General features: G+C 41.2%; 1 protein-coding gene across 1 annotated transcript; it reads right to left on the bottom strand.

Annotated features, from left to right (window-relative positions):
• Positions 1-5708: 5708 nt before the first annotated feature.
• nr4a1 (nuclear receptor subfamily 4, group A, member 1) lies at positions 5709-10739 on the bottom strand. The gene is made up of 7 exons (XM_040038134.1): positions 10613-10739; positions 8781-9585; positions 8538-8667; positions 8269-8432; positions 7950-8152; positions 7664-7842; positions 5709-7339 (listed from the first exon to the last, which is right to left on the bottom strand). Exons 2-7 carry the CDS (start codon positions 9573-9575, stop codon positions 7083-7085), a joined length of 1728 nt encoding a protein of 575 aa, XP_039894068.1. The 5' UTR covers positions 9576-9585; positions 10613-10739; the 3' UTR covers positions 5709-7082.
• Positions 10740-13655: the final 2916 nt, after the last annotated feature.

Below are 13655 nucleotides of genomic sequence, written 5' to 3'. Positions count from 1 at the left end.
TCACTATGTGTTTACCTACCACTTTGCATTTAATTATTAGTTATTATTACTCTGGCTGTCTTCCACAGTGTGTCTTTTGTCCTGTTTCCCTCCCCTCACCAGTCGTAGTAGGTGGCTGCCCCTCTCTGAGCCTGGCTCTTGTCGAGGTTTCTTCCTGTTAAAAGGGAGTTTTCCCTTCCCATCGTCACCAAGTGCTTGCTATTAGGGGGTCATCTGCTTGTCTAAGTTTTCTCTTAATGACAATATCTGGATTAACTTTATGAGACTTATTGTTATTAAAACAGATGAAAATATATAATTTTGTAGTTGCATCTCTTATCACAGTTCTTTTCCAAACTGTTCTCCTTTAACACAATCCTGCTGTTGCTGCAGGGGCAGCTCTACTGTGGAGGCATGGGGTGGCCCTAAAACAATCTCTTGCCACCCCTATTGCCACCCTAGTTTTGCATATGAAAATGTTGTTTATAAAAAATAAACTAGCGTGAACACACTTTGAGCCTAGCTACAATTAACATTGAATATGAATTCTAAAACTGAATATATTGCATTAAGTTACCCCCATCCCTACCCCACCCCTTTGAAAAATGGCTCAGTATATATTAGAGAATGTAACACCTGTAAATGTGCAAAGAAATGGCTTTCATTTCACCACCCCATCTGATTTCCATCCCACATGTGTTACTATTGATTAGCAATAAAACATTATTGATTACAACATGTTCTCGTACTTTGGTTGGACATCTATCACCAAATCAATATTTACACGCCTTCTGGAATACATTGAAATAAATTAGCTTTGTTCCAGACTCAGTGCTGAGTAAAAGGTGACGTACTGTAAATATCCCCGGGGCAAGGAAAAGAATACGAGGAACTCCTGCTCTTTTCCCATTCAAATTGTTTCATTTAAATACTACTAAATATGACTTTACGTGGGCGGTATCAGCTTTTAGGACAACAAATGGGGTCAAACTCATTTTAAATTAGTGGCCACATGGAAACCAAGTTGATCTCATTCTGATCTCAGCTTAGCAAAATAGATGAATAATATTCTCTAAAAACAAATGTTCAAGTTTTTTCTGTTCTGTTTGTCTGACGAAGTTCAAGCCCATTGTTAACCAACTCTTGCTTCACTGTGGTTTGTCATAACAAGGGCTTTAAAACTGATAACGATTCAGACCTTTGGCTCAGATGAAGCTCAATCACTCTCCTGTTCTTAACGAATTGCACAATGTTTCCTGGTCAAACTACAATAAAAAGTCAAATTTTTACACTCTAGATGTCATTGAGTTGCAGAGATTGGAAGCTGTGGCTGTCTTGCTCTGGTTTGTCTGCTTATGTTTGAACATATCAGACTAAAGTCCAGGTTTCACCTGATCTACTGTCTTGTGGTTTTTATCCTTTTCTTTTCCTCCAATGGCTTCTTTGTGGCTCTTTGACTGCGAAAAACTTGTTTTGTAGCCCCCTTCAGAATCAGAAAGGGTTTTATTGCCAAATGTCGAGCAGGTTTACAACATTAGGAAATTGCTGCGGTACTTAGTGCAAAACATACTTTAGGACAACACTTAAATAAAAATGTAAATTAAAAGTGCTAAGCAGATAGATATATACATGAATGCAGGTGATGATCAGTGCAAAAATGGAACAGATGCAGAGAACACAGTATAGGGTCATGTGTTTGTGGTGCGAACAGTCATATGGCCATTGTTCACGAGTTCAACAGCAGAAGGGAAGAAACTGTTCTTATGGCGAGAGGTTTTGGTCCGAATGGACGGGAGCCTCCTGCCTGAGGGGAGCAGGTCAAACAGACTGTGTCCAGGGTGAGAAGGGTCAGCTGTGATCCGAGCTGGACGCCCCAGTGTCCTGGAGGTGTACAGGTCCTGCAGAGATGGGAGTCTGCAGCCAATCACCTTCTCAGCAGAGCGCACAACACGCTGCAGTCTCTGTTTGTCCCTGATAGTGGCTCCAGCGCGGTGATGGAGGAGGTGAGGATGGACTCGATGATTGCAGTGTAGAATTGCATCATCGTCCGTGTTGGCAGGTTGAATTTCTTCAGCTGCCTCAGGAAGTACATCCTCTGCTGGGCTTTCTTTATGACAGAGGTGATGGTGGGTTCCCACTTCAGGTCCTGGGTGATGGTGGTACCCAGGAAGCGGAATGAGTCCACGGTGGTGATGAGGGTGTCAGTCAGGATGATGTGGGGGAGTGGGGCTGTGTGCTTCCTGAAGTCCACAATAATCTCCACTGTCTTCTGGGCATTCAGCACCAGGTTGTTGTGGCTGCACCAGGACACCAAATGTTCAACTTCCCTCCTGTAGGCAGACTCATCCCCGTCCGAGATGAGTCCAATAACGGTGGTGTCGTCTGCAAACTTGATTAGCTTGGCAGACTGGTGGGTGGAGGTGCAGCAGTTAGTGTACAGGGAGAAGAGCAGAGGAGAAAGAACACAGCCCTGAGGGGAGCCGGTGCTGATGGTCCGGGAGTCCGAGACATTCTTTCCCAGCCTCACATGCTGCTTCTTGTCCAACAGTTGATGTCAAGATGTGTCTTGAGAAGTGTTGATATGGACTGTAGAGTGCATTTAATTGGTGATTTTTGAAGCTCTAATAAATCTTCTGCATTAGAGAGGATCTCTGGGTCCTCTTTTCAGTTGGTTCTCTTAGGAGACAATTTTATGGTTGTTTTGTGGCTGCAACAACTTCTGTTGTAATAAAAGCTTTATGCAACATCTGGAAAGAAACATGTATATATAACTTGCAATAATATGGATTTCTTCAGTAATTGGAAAAACCTATTACAAAAACATCTCTGATGGTTTCAGTCCATTAACAAGGAATGCCCAGCTTGATTGATGACCCAAACAAGCTGGGCAAGGATCAAAGCCTCTGCATGGCTGATATCAAGATTGTTCTACATTGTGCAAAATGAGTTTTGAGTGTTACTGTGAATTAATCACAATTCTTTAAAATGATTTAAACAAATTTAAATAATCTAAACAAATTCAAGGACATATTTAAGACAATTATTTGCATGGGTAGATGAACCCCTTGTTCTCACTCGTGTTCATCTGTTACACAACAGATTTTATTTCACTCCTGGTCAGATGAGTCTCTTATGAAGCTCATCACTCTGCAAGCTTAAAGCATGTATTTGGAACAGAAACCTTTCAATTAGTCTTGTTTTGAATTTTTTTACACACATGAGGAACTCTGTCACAGCTTGTTCATCTATTATCACCTGAAATCTAACAAGACATGTTCAAGTTACTCTCACTTTCCCCATTTTCAACCAAAGTGTAATGAGTAGATCATAAAAGAGTTGTCCTACCCACGCTATCTTTATCACTCACATAAGTTTGGTAATCAAAGCGATACTGGTTTTATATTGTAGCTCTTTTTGGACAAGTCTTCACTTTTCCAATTATATAATCTTCCAGCTTGTGTATTAAGATACATTACCTTACCAGACAGAGATCTGAGATTCTGTAACTGTCATGAAGAAACATGAGATGTGCACAGTAGAGAACAACACGTACTGAGGGTCTATCGTACAGTGCAGCTAAGGATAGAAAGTACTAACCTGAGCCACTCATAATGATGCAGTGTAGTGACTCTTAATAGTTCTGTGATCCCTGAACCTTAGTGTGGCATCATCTGTGCATCATTACAACATGTTGGTCCAGACAGTCATTTCAACAATGGAAGAACAGCATTAAAATGTAACACATTTTTAGTTTGTTGTTGCCACATGATACTTTTTAGTGAAGGTTACTCTGACTTTTAAATACATTTTATGCTCAATCATGTCCTCCTCTGAATTTGATCTAATTTTGGTTTTGAACTCTCATCTTGCAACATCATCAGGTCAAAAAGGTCTCCATGCCTTCACTGTTACATCTCCTCTTCTTTCTCCTGCTTGACTGTTACTATGATCCCATGTAAATACTGCTAAATGGGTCGCAGTGCCACATGCTTAACCCACACACACACAATTTTATTTATCTGTGTGTTTTTCATATTTATGTGTTAAATGTGTTTTGGCTCTACTGGAAAGCATTTTGAGTCACTTCCCATTGTTGTTTTTAAAAGTGCTCTATACAGTAAATGAAGAGGTTTTTTCACATGCTGGTGCATTTGAGTAATCTTTTCATTCATACTTGATTATATATTGTGGAAATTTTTTTCTTTTCTTTTCTTTTCTTTGTTTTTTTTTTTTTTTTTTACCAGTAACACCTCCAGCTTCATGAGGTTCATGTGTGTGTTGACATACACTCACACATGTATTCGTTATGCAATGATGAAGTAGTCTGGGTCACTTGAGACCGAACTGAGAAATCCATCAGCTTCTAAAAACAGATCAGCACATATCTGGGAGGGAAGAGGGTGGAGGGGATTCATTTTTGAGCGGTATGTACTGATCTGTCGCCAAAGGAAGAAACTCATCTTGACTGAGGTCAAAGGGTATTGAGGCAATCAATCAAGAATACCTTGACTCAGTTTAGCAGGCTACATTCACAACAGTATACAGTGACTGAGAGAGAGCTCAGCACGCTGCAACATAAGAAAGCATATTAAAGCAGACAAGACACAAGTGATGTGATGACTCCAGCTGCAGCTGCTGTCAGGGTGAAAAAGTGTGCATCTTTATGTGGGACTGCACAGCATTTTTATCCCTTGTCCTCCTGTCCCGCTTATTACAACAACATTCCTTATTTTCCTGCTTTTATTAAATGGCTTTAAAGAAAACCCTCATCATAGATTTCCTGCAGGTTACCATGTTACAGTTTTTCAAGATGATGAATTGCAGGTCACCAGACAGTCACAAGCAATGCAGATTTCTTTTTCTTTCTTTCTTTCTTTTTGTTTGTTTGATGGAATATGATGGAAACTACCATAAATAGAAGTACATGCCGCTACATTGAAGAGGAAACTTTAACTAAATTGGTGAGTGGAAAAGTATTCTCCATGGGGTTTTTTTCCTCCTAGTTATCGTAGACTGTATGTAAAAGATAGAGGTGGTTTCTGATGAGCCAATGTGGAAGTGCCTTAAGCCTGCATTCTTTCTAATAGCAGCGGGTGATGCCTCTGGTTGGAGAAAGTCCTACAAGTCACATACAAGTATATGGGAAAACAGCCCAAATGCTCTCTCGATCTTGATCTGTACTAAATCAGTAAATGATTTTTGGTGTTTTGGTGTCAGCTGCTAGCTTCATTTTATTGAGTGCAGTATGTTGATCGTTTCATAAGTGGTGGTAGCCATTAGAGTTACCAGAATGCTCAGTCCAGGTTAGCAGACTGTGACTCTGCAAACCAGTGGCTCCTACCACAGTGGCTTCATCCTTCTTTTAGTTACAGTATGTTGTGTTATTTCCATTTTTATGAGGTTTATAGCACCAGAACATCGTATATGAACAAACAGAATCTCATACATCTTAGTTAATTTTCTAACACTGGTGACAATCAACTTCAGAAGTCACAAAACATCAAGACGTGTGTCCAACTGACTTCCACACTTGTTTTTGTTTATCCTGATAAGTTTTACATTGTGTTGTGAGAATTTTTAGGCCATTGGTTGTAAGACTGATGAAGATGTTTTCTCATTTTGTAGTACACCGACCTTCATAGCTTGGTCAACAAACATTTGCTGGGAACGACTTTTAAATTCACAATGTACAGTTCAAGTGACACAAAACTGTAAGATGTAACAAATAATTCACACAACTCAGTTGGATTTATTGCAGCAAATTGTTCACTAGTTATGCATAAGAAGAACTACATTTAAAAAATACACAGTATTTAAAGAAAAGGCACAGTTAATATCAAATTTGGCTTTATATTTATACAAAGACCATCAGACAGACACCTGGTTCTATGGTGGGGGAATTGCACCACTCAGTCAACTTCCACCATGCAATAACTACCCTGAACCTTGGCTTATAAATACCAATGATTGATATTTCCAGGAAGTTTATCCATGATTATGCTGTTGCAGTTTGAGACTTGAGTAACACCTTTTGCACATGCTCTAAGTGTGTGGTGGTGGCTGCCTGCCAAATGCACTGCCTGGGCATGACTTTGTAGTGGAAATTGGAGGCGGAGCTTGCAAAAGGGGCTTCAATTACAGTAAGACAGGCAGCGTGAGATAAAAAAAAAACATTCCTTTCCTTTTATGGTTCTTTTCCTTTTTATAGTTTCAGTAGGAAGCTATATCAAAAATGACAACAACAAAAAAAAGAAGCGAGTGAATGATCAAGATGTACGATCGGTTCATTACTCCCCAACGCTGCCTGAGCTAAACAATAAATAAATTAAGACATTTAAAATATCCTAAACATTCAGAGAGAAAACAACAAACACACTCAAAACATGCAGTTCGACATTTTATTAAATGTTTATCTGCAGTAGAAGAGAACATCTTTGTACATAAAAACAACTCATCCAAAACAAACTGTATAAAACAGTTCAAGTGGCACCAACACCAGACTTCATAACAGATATAAAATCATTTACAAACAAGACCAGTGTGTAAGACTGTACTGGAAAATACACAGTATGTTAGCTGCTCAGAGTCGATTCATGATACATGAACTGTACTGCTGAATAAATCTGTGGGTATTGGTTATTTTAATACTGGAGCTGAAAATATCACATTAATGCTTTTTGCTTATATCATTCAAATGATGGTGCAGACCTTATTTGAATTCATTTGTAACTATTTGGAAAAGTGCTGTCATTTCCCTCTGTTTAACAAAGTTTCCATTCATGGCACCTCGTATGTAAACAGTTACTGTTTGATCCATGAGATGACCTCTCTAATTCCATCTTGAGAGATTACAATTTCCTAACCAAATAAAGAATCATGTGATTGCTCCAAAAAAAGGGACTTCTACAAGTTTTATTTCATTTTATAAGTCAGAAGTAGCACTTTACTTCTGATAATGCATAATCCCTAAGGATTGCTTTTTTTTTCTTAGCTGCATGCAGTTTTACTTTGCTACCTGGAGTATGAGCACTCAGTCTGTTTGCTTTGGCTCTCAGATCAGCTCCAGATTTCACATCACAGATGGCATATCTCCCATCTCACGCTCAAAATGGAAGCGTATCCAGAAAGATTTTTTCCACGATCGGTGGCGGAGGAACGAGGTCTTCTAGTTTAAGGTAAAAGATGCGCTGGAGGCCTTGAGTGCACAGAGTCCTGAGCTCAGGCAGCTTCCCGAGAAGTCTGGATAAATAATTGGGCCTCAAAGAGTCAGAGCCACAGCCAGAGACGTGATCTTTGAGGCAGGTGATGAGCTGATTCTGCAGGTCTTCCACACGTTTTGGTTCCTTAAGACCATGCCGATCTGAGAAAATATAAGAGTCATTAAGCAATCATTTATCTGACTTTAACAAAATAAAACTAAATACAGATGGGAAAGCATAGCATCGTGGCCACAGAGGGAGGAAACAAGCAAATAAAGACCAATATAAGGGTATCAAAGATGACCCCACTTTGAAATTGCGCACTATATTTTGAAATATAGCACAGCGTAGATTGCGTTTAGGTCAGCTGTGATATATAATGTGCTCCATGTTATATTTTGTCATACACCTGTCATGTCAGTATTTTTGAAGCAGATTCCCTATATATAGTGCTGTCATCTGAACTCAGCATGATAGTTTCTTACCGGTGATTATGACGAGGGCTGTGAGGCAGGAGAAGGAGGAAATGTCGAGCTTCATGCGATGGAGATTTTGCGAAAACTCCAAGATGGACTCGATCCAGTCGCCAAAACCCCGTACGCACTGCGTTTTATGAAGTACGACTCCATTGCAGAAGATGAGCTTCTCCGTTTTAGGATCAGACCTGCACAAGAGAAACACAGTTTGTTAGCTGTATAAAATATCTCAAGAATGTCAAAAGTAAATGCTAAAGAGGTAGTTTAAATTTTTTTTAAAGGAAGTTACACTCACCGAAATGCAAGACGCAGGATGTAGAGTTCAACAAATGCCGATTCGAGCAGCAGTTCCTGATCCTCAAGGCAGAACTCAGAGAATCCCGGGATGCTATTTGCCCACTGCCTGATAACCTCCATGGAGGCTGTAAGCAAGTCGTAAAACTGTCTGATGTCACTGGCGTCCTCTTTCTGATTAGGGCTGGTATCCATCTCAACATACTGAAATTAAACACAGCGCAGACATTTAGGTAGCTATCTCAGTTTATTCATTTATTTTTTTAGCAAAGATTACTCCAAAAGAACTGAAACAGCTGTAGAAAATGTATTTTTCTTACCTTGGAATAATCCAGTGTCCCAACGCTGGGGTTTGAGTCAATATGTGCCCTCACGAGTGCGGCGATCATGCTCACTGGAGACACAGCAGCTGTTACATCCTGAATAATTTTAGGCTTGGAAGGTAAGCGGCCTCTTCGCCCTTTCAGGCTATCAGTTCTGACAACTGTAACAAAACAAACAAAATAAGAAATGTGGTAAATCTGTTATTTCAGGTTCAGTGTTAGCATCCTTCTACACTATGAATCATGTGTGTTTGCACTGCGCTCACCTTCCCTGACCATGCCTACAGCTAGACACTTCTGGAAACGGCAGAACTGGCATCGATTCCTCCGCCTCTTGTCCACAGGACAGTCTTTGTTGGAAAGGCATACATACTTTGAATTTTTCTGCACAGTACGCTGTAAAACAGAAAGAAGAAATGCTCTTAACTCACATAGCACAAACAAACAATTCGATAACAACTGTTTTGAAATAGATGATTCTGCAGGACAGAGATATCAGATGTTATTACCTTGAAAAACCCTTTGCATCCTTCACAAGTGCGAACTCCATAGTGATGGCAGGAGGCGTTATCCCCACACACAGCACAGCAGCCTTCGTTTCCACCTGGACTTTTCAGCTTGGGTGACAAGCTTCCAGCGTCCAGTTGGTCAGCACCATCAAAGCTGCGTGCATGCTCCATCTCCAAGGTGGGAAAGGTCAGCGTAGATGGGTGAGGATGGCTCAAGGCGAAAGCATCATGATCTCGTAAGTGTGGCTGACCCAAAGGGGACATATCCTCCATGGATCCTGCACCAAATGTGAAGAAAGATGGTGCATGGGGTACTGATGTCTCCTCGGTTGCCCAGTACCCTGGACTGGGTGAATATGGCCCAAAGGCTGAATCCCAGGTGGATGTGTGCTGACTCTGAAACCCAGGGGTTGAAGGAGCCGAGGCTGATGCAGGGCTGCCATAATAATCTGACCCAGTGGGGGACACAGATTCATCGGGGTAACTCAACATGAAAGATCCAGGGTAGCAGCCGTAAACTTGGAGTTCATCGAGCTTGAAAGGAGTTTCCTGCGCTGAGGATGGAGCAACATGGGCAGGAGCCGTAGTAAACTGGCATGAATATGCATCGAAGTCTCCCGTGGGAGTGCCCACCAGGGAGCCGATGCTTGGCAAGGATGGTGCAGAGAGGTGCTGGTCCAGTGGGCTACTCATTCCCACAGCCAGCCTGGAGATAAAGTCTGTGTTCTGAAACTCTGAGCTGCCGAGGTTGTTCTCACTAGGCTGAGATCCGTGCTGGGAATATATGCAAGTCATGACTGCAAGACTGAAAAACACAAAAAATAAGAATATAAGAGAAGCCACAAAATCCTGTCATTATCTTTACCCAACCTTCAAGCTTTGGCAGGTTAACCAGCTATAACAGAGGTGGAAGACACTGTTTCTCCACAGCCTTAGACAACTTAAGTGCAGGGCCACACGTTGGATAACCAATGGTTAAAAGTTAGAATAAAAGTATTATTATGGAAAGAAAAAGCTCACAATACTATAAACACTCAAATAAAAACGGACTAGAATCATCTGAAAAGTGGCCCAAAGTCATTGCAGTGATTCAGCTCAAAATTTCATAGCAAAATATTGCCTGTTTTTAATTTATGTTGCTGTAGATTTTTGCATGAAAAATGACTGGCTTTGCCCTGGATGTCTTAACTTCTCAAGCATTAGTTTGATACAACACTAATTAACATCAAGTATGCTTCTTTGCAGCATCTATAGATATGCAGAAAGTCTTAAAAGAAGACCATCATGCGCGACGTTCTTGAACCCCTCTGCAAATCCACAACAAGGAACCGCCACATGGTGAATTTCGAAGAAATTAAAGAGCCAGGCTGGAAGCGAGTTAGGCATCATTCATTACTGGAGAAGGTTACCCGCTTTTTTATATCACTTAGTCGTGGGGTATATATATATAGTCACGCCTGCAAAGTTCATTGAGCTTGACTTTCAGACATGGGTCCAATGCCAACCCATGAATCACATGTTACATATTACGATACCGCGGAGAAGACTGATGAGGGAACCCACTTGACATACTTATTCCAAGCGTAGCCTATATTAGTGTAGATGTAAATCTAGCAAACTTACAACATAATGTATTTCTGCAAGCACAACTTCAAACACGTTTTCGTGTATAAAGGTGTAAACAGATGGCTGCATTCGTTCCGATTTAAAGTTATTTTGCTGCCAGATTAAGTTTTAGTATCATTCAGCTGCAGCCGTACATCTGAGAACTGAAAAAACGACATCCCGCATTCAAGTCTATTGTATTAAAGATCATTAATCCTCATTCTCACCTGTTGGGTCCGTCTACAAGTGTTTTGAACGGTCCGTATTCCACAAACGACCGTGTGTCATCTTATGCGTCTCTCAGCTGAGAAGCAGTCCCTGAGCTCGGGACCCGGGAACGACTTTATACGATTGGCTTTACTCTACCCATGACGCAGGAAGGTTTCCATACATGGGCGGGGAGATTTCCAGTCTGCGGCCAATCACAGCGCTGTTCGAGAGAACAGTCACAGGATGACGCACTACGGGATTCCGTTGACGCGCATACGACCAAGAACCGCAGCATTGTCCTCCCTGAGCAGACACGCACGCACAGGCACGCTCTCACTCTCACACATGGCTAAATAAAACTCTACAAATACAAATAAAAGTAATTCTGCGCATGCAAACACTGATAGTCGACTCCCCACAAGAATGTCTTTGTTATAGGCTGCCATGCTTTGCTGATTATTGGTGGAAAAACTGTGATTTTATCATTTACAAACAGGAAGTCACAGATGTTTTTCTATTCCTGTGAGAGAGACAGAGAAAAAAAGAGCTATTTTTAAGCCTGGTGTCTTTGGGTAAGAATGGAGAAGAATACTGCTGAGACCTACATTTTACATATCTGCTGTGTACATATTCAGCAGGTGTTCTACTTTGTATGGGACTGCACAGAAATCCTTCAATCTCCCATCTATAGAGGGGTTATTGCAAGGACAAAGTAGGCACACACACAATGGTGGAAATATTATTTGATCCCCAGCTGAATTTGTAAGTTTGCACAGTTACAAAAATTGAATAGTCTATTTGTCTTATGATAGTTTCATTTTAATGTAGAGAGACAGTATATCAACCAAAATGTTGAAAAAAAAAATACACTACATGAAAGTTATAAACTGATTTGCATGTCAGTTAGTGACCTTAATCCCTAAGTAAAACATGACTTAGTAGTACAAGGGTGGAGAAGCACTTGTTGGCAGCACAGCGATAAGATGTTTCTTGTACTCGGTCACCAGGTTTGTACACATCTCAGGAGGGATTTTGGCCCACTCCTCTTCACAGAAACAGTCTAAATCTGTTTCTTGGGTGGTACTTGCCAGCACGATGCATCATGCATTGAGGTCTGGAGACTGGCTATGTTAATTACCTTAACTGCTCCTGCTATGGGCCGATCAATCACCTTTCTGATGGACCCAGGACCCAGGCAGGATCTTGCATAGCATTCTGAATGGTCGAACTAACAGGTGTTATGTTCTCTCACAAAGCTTCTTGCTTTGAAAGCTCTTTGGTCTTGTCCATGGTGGGGGAGAAGTTGAATGAAGAAAATGATTTTGTGGAGAGGTGTGCTATATACACAAAATGAGTTGAGATCAGCAGTATCTGTAATTGATGTGTTATACTCTGTGTGCTACATGGACAAATCAGGCTGGGTTTTAAGGCCCTTTAGCTAATGAGGGCCAGTCAGATTTATTACTGTGGTTTTGATTCAAGCTTGTGTTTGCATCCTTAACGCGAATATATTGTCCTGCACCTAACATATAAAAAAGAAAGCCGCCTTGCATAATTGTTAGACTAAACACTGAGTGCTTAGGAAAGGCAAACATAGCGAGCACTCTTTGCATGAGCAGGAGGGAGAGCCATCGTAATCCATTCATGCTCCTGTCTCACGAGACACTTCCCCACATTTTTTAGTTGCCTCTTCTTCAGCCACGTGTTTGTGCAGAAATCTGCACTCCCAGCCAGAGATGACTAACAGACAGAACAGCAGCTGAAATAACAGTTACTGCAACAGGAAAAGGTGAATAAAAGAGCATACAAAGACAAAGCCTTCCATTTATGCCTCAAAAAACTGGGCAGTAATGTTATTTTTAAAACAGCACACTTTTTGTTCATATTCTTAATACCAAACTTTTAACCCGTATAGCTTATGTTTATTCAACGAGTTATATGTATCAGCTTTTCAGACTACCTCTCAGTATTAGTAATGCTTCCCACATTTGCCCTACATTTACTTGCTAGCATCTGATCGCCTTAAGTGTGATTCACAGAGTAGTAATCGAGTAAAAACAGAAATTAAAACTTGAGTTAAAGTGAAAACTCAGTCCTTAGAGCTGAGGTCCTGATCTTTGCTATGTGTGAACTGGTTTTTACTGATTTAAATGAGAGCCCTTGACTGTGACACAAAGGCCTTTATGTGTGTGTGCCTTTTTGAGACCTAATTGTAAAGAGGATCACAGTCTCAGAGCCTAGTTTGAGATCATTGTTTCTGTTTCGCATATTGGCAAATTCTTTTGTGTTTTGTTGCAAAGATATTAATCAGTATAAAGTAGAGAAAAACTGTACACAATGAGATCAAGAGAGACTCTGGGTTGGACATTTGTACGTGATAATTGCTAGCGTATAGCCTTTACTCATATGAGGCTCTCCTGTCCACCTACACAAGTTCGTTAGAGGGCACCCCTACGAGGTGTTGCTGTCGTGCAGTAGTGTGTAGTGCACTTGCGTTTCTCTCTTTCTCACTCCTCCACTCAGAAACCTCTACTATTACCCCTCAGAAACCAGTACTGTCTTGCGAGGCTTTATGCGAGACCCCACTGCGTCACATCTCTTCCCACCTCGACTCGTGTTTTCTCAAAGCGTTTGTCAACCTCCAGACTCTCATTAATGATGTGTTCACTGCCCCCGAATGTCAGTCATAGTTCTGTTGCCACATGGGAGGAAGAGCTTTTCACAAGCTGACAGCAGAGGAAGCAGGCCGCGCACACATTCACACGTCAAGCAGAAATTGTGAGTACGGGTGATGGTGAATGATTGAGCTGCGTGCACCAAAGGCAACATGGTTACACAGTTGCTACTGGCTTCGAGACAAAATTCTCGGACGGTACACATTTTTGGCTTCTGAGCTACTGATGGCAGCCTCGGGTGGTGGAAACTAATCACCCTGGTGTTGCGCGTTTGTTTTCCTGTTAATCTGTGATGTCATGTGAGCACTGTCTGGGTCCTCCCTGCTGCACAGAAACAAATTTCGCTTGTTATCATATCTGTCTTATCAGACACAACGTCATTGCT

Source organism: Simochromis diagramma, unplaced genomic scaffold, assembly GCF_900408965.1.
Source record: "Simochromis diagramma unplaced genomic scaffold, fSimDia1.1 OVJJ01000061.1, whole genome shotgun sequence".
Classification (NCBI taxonomy): domain Eukaryota; kingdom Metazoa; phylum Chordata; class Actinopteri; order Cichliformes; family Cichlidae; genus Simochromis; species Simochromis diagramma.
This window is presented reverse-complemented; position numbering and strand designations above follow the sequence as displayed.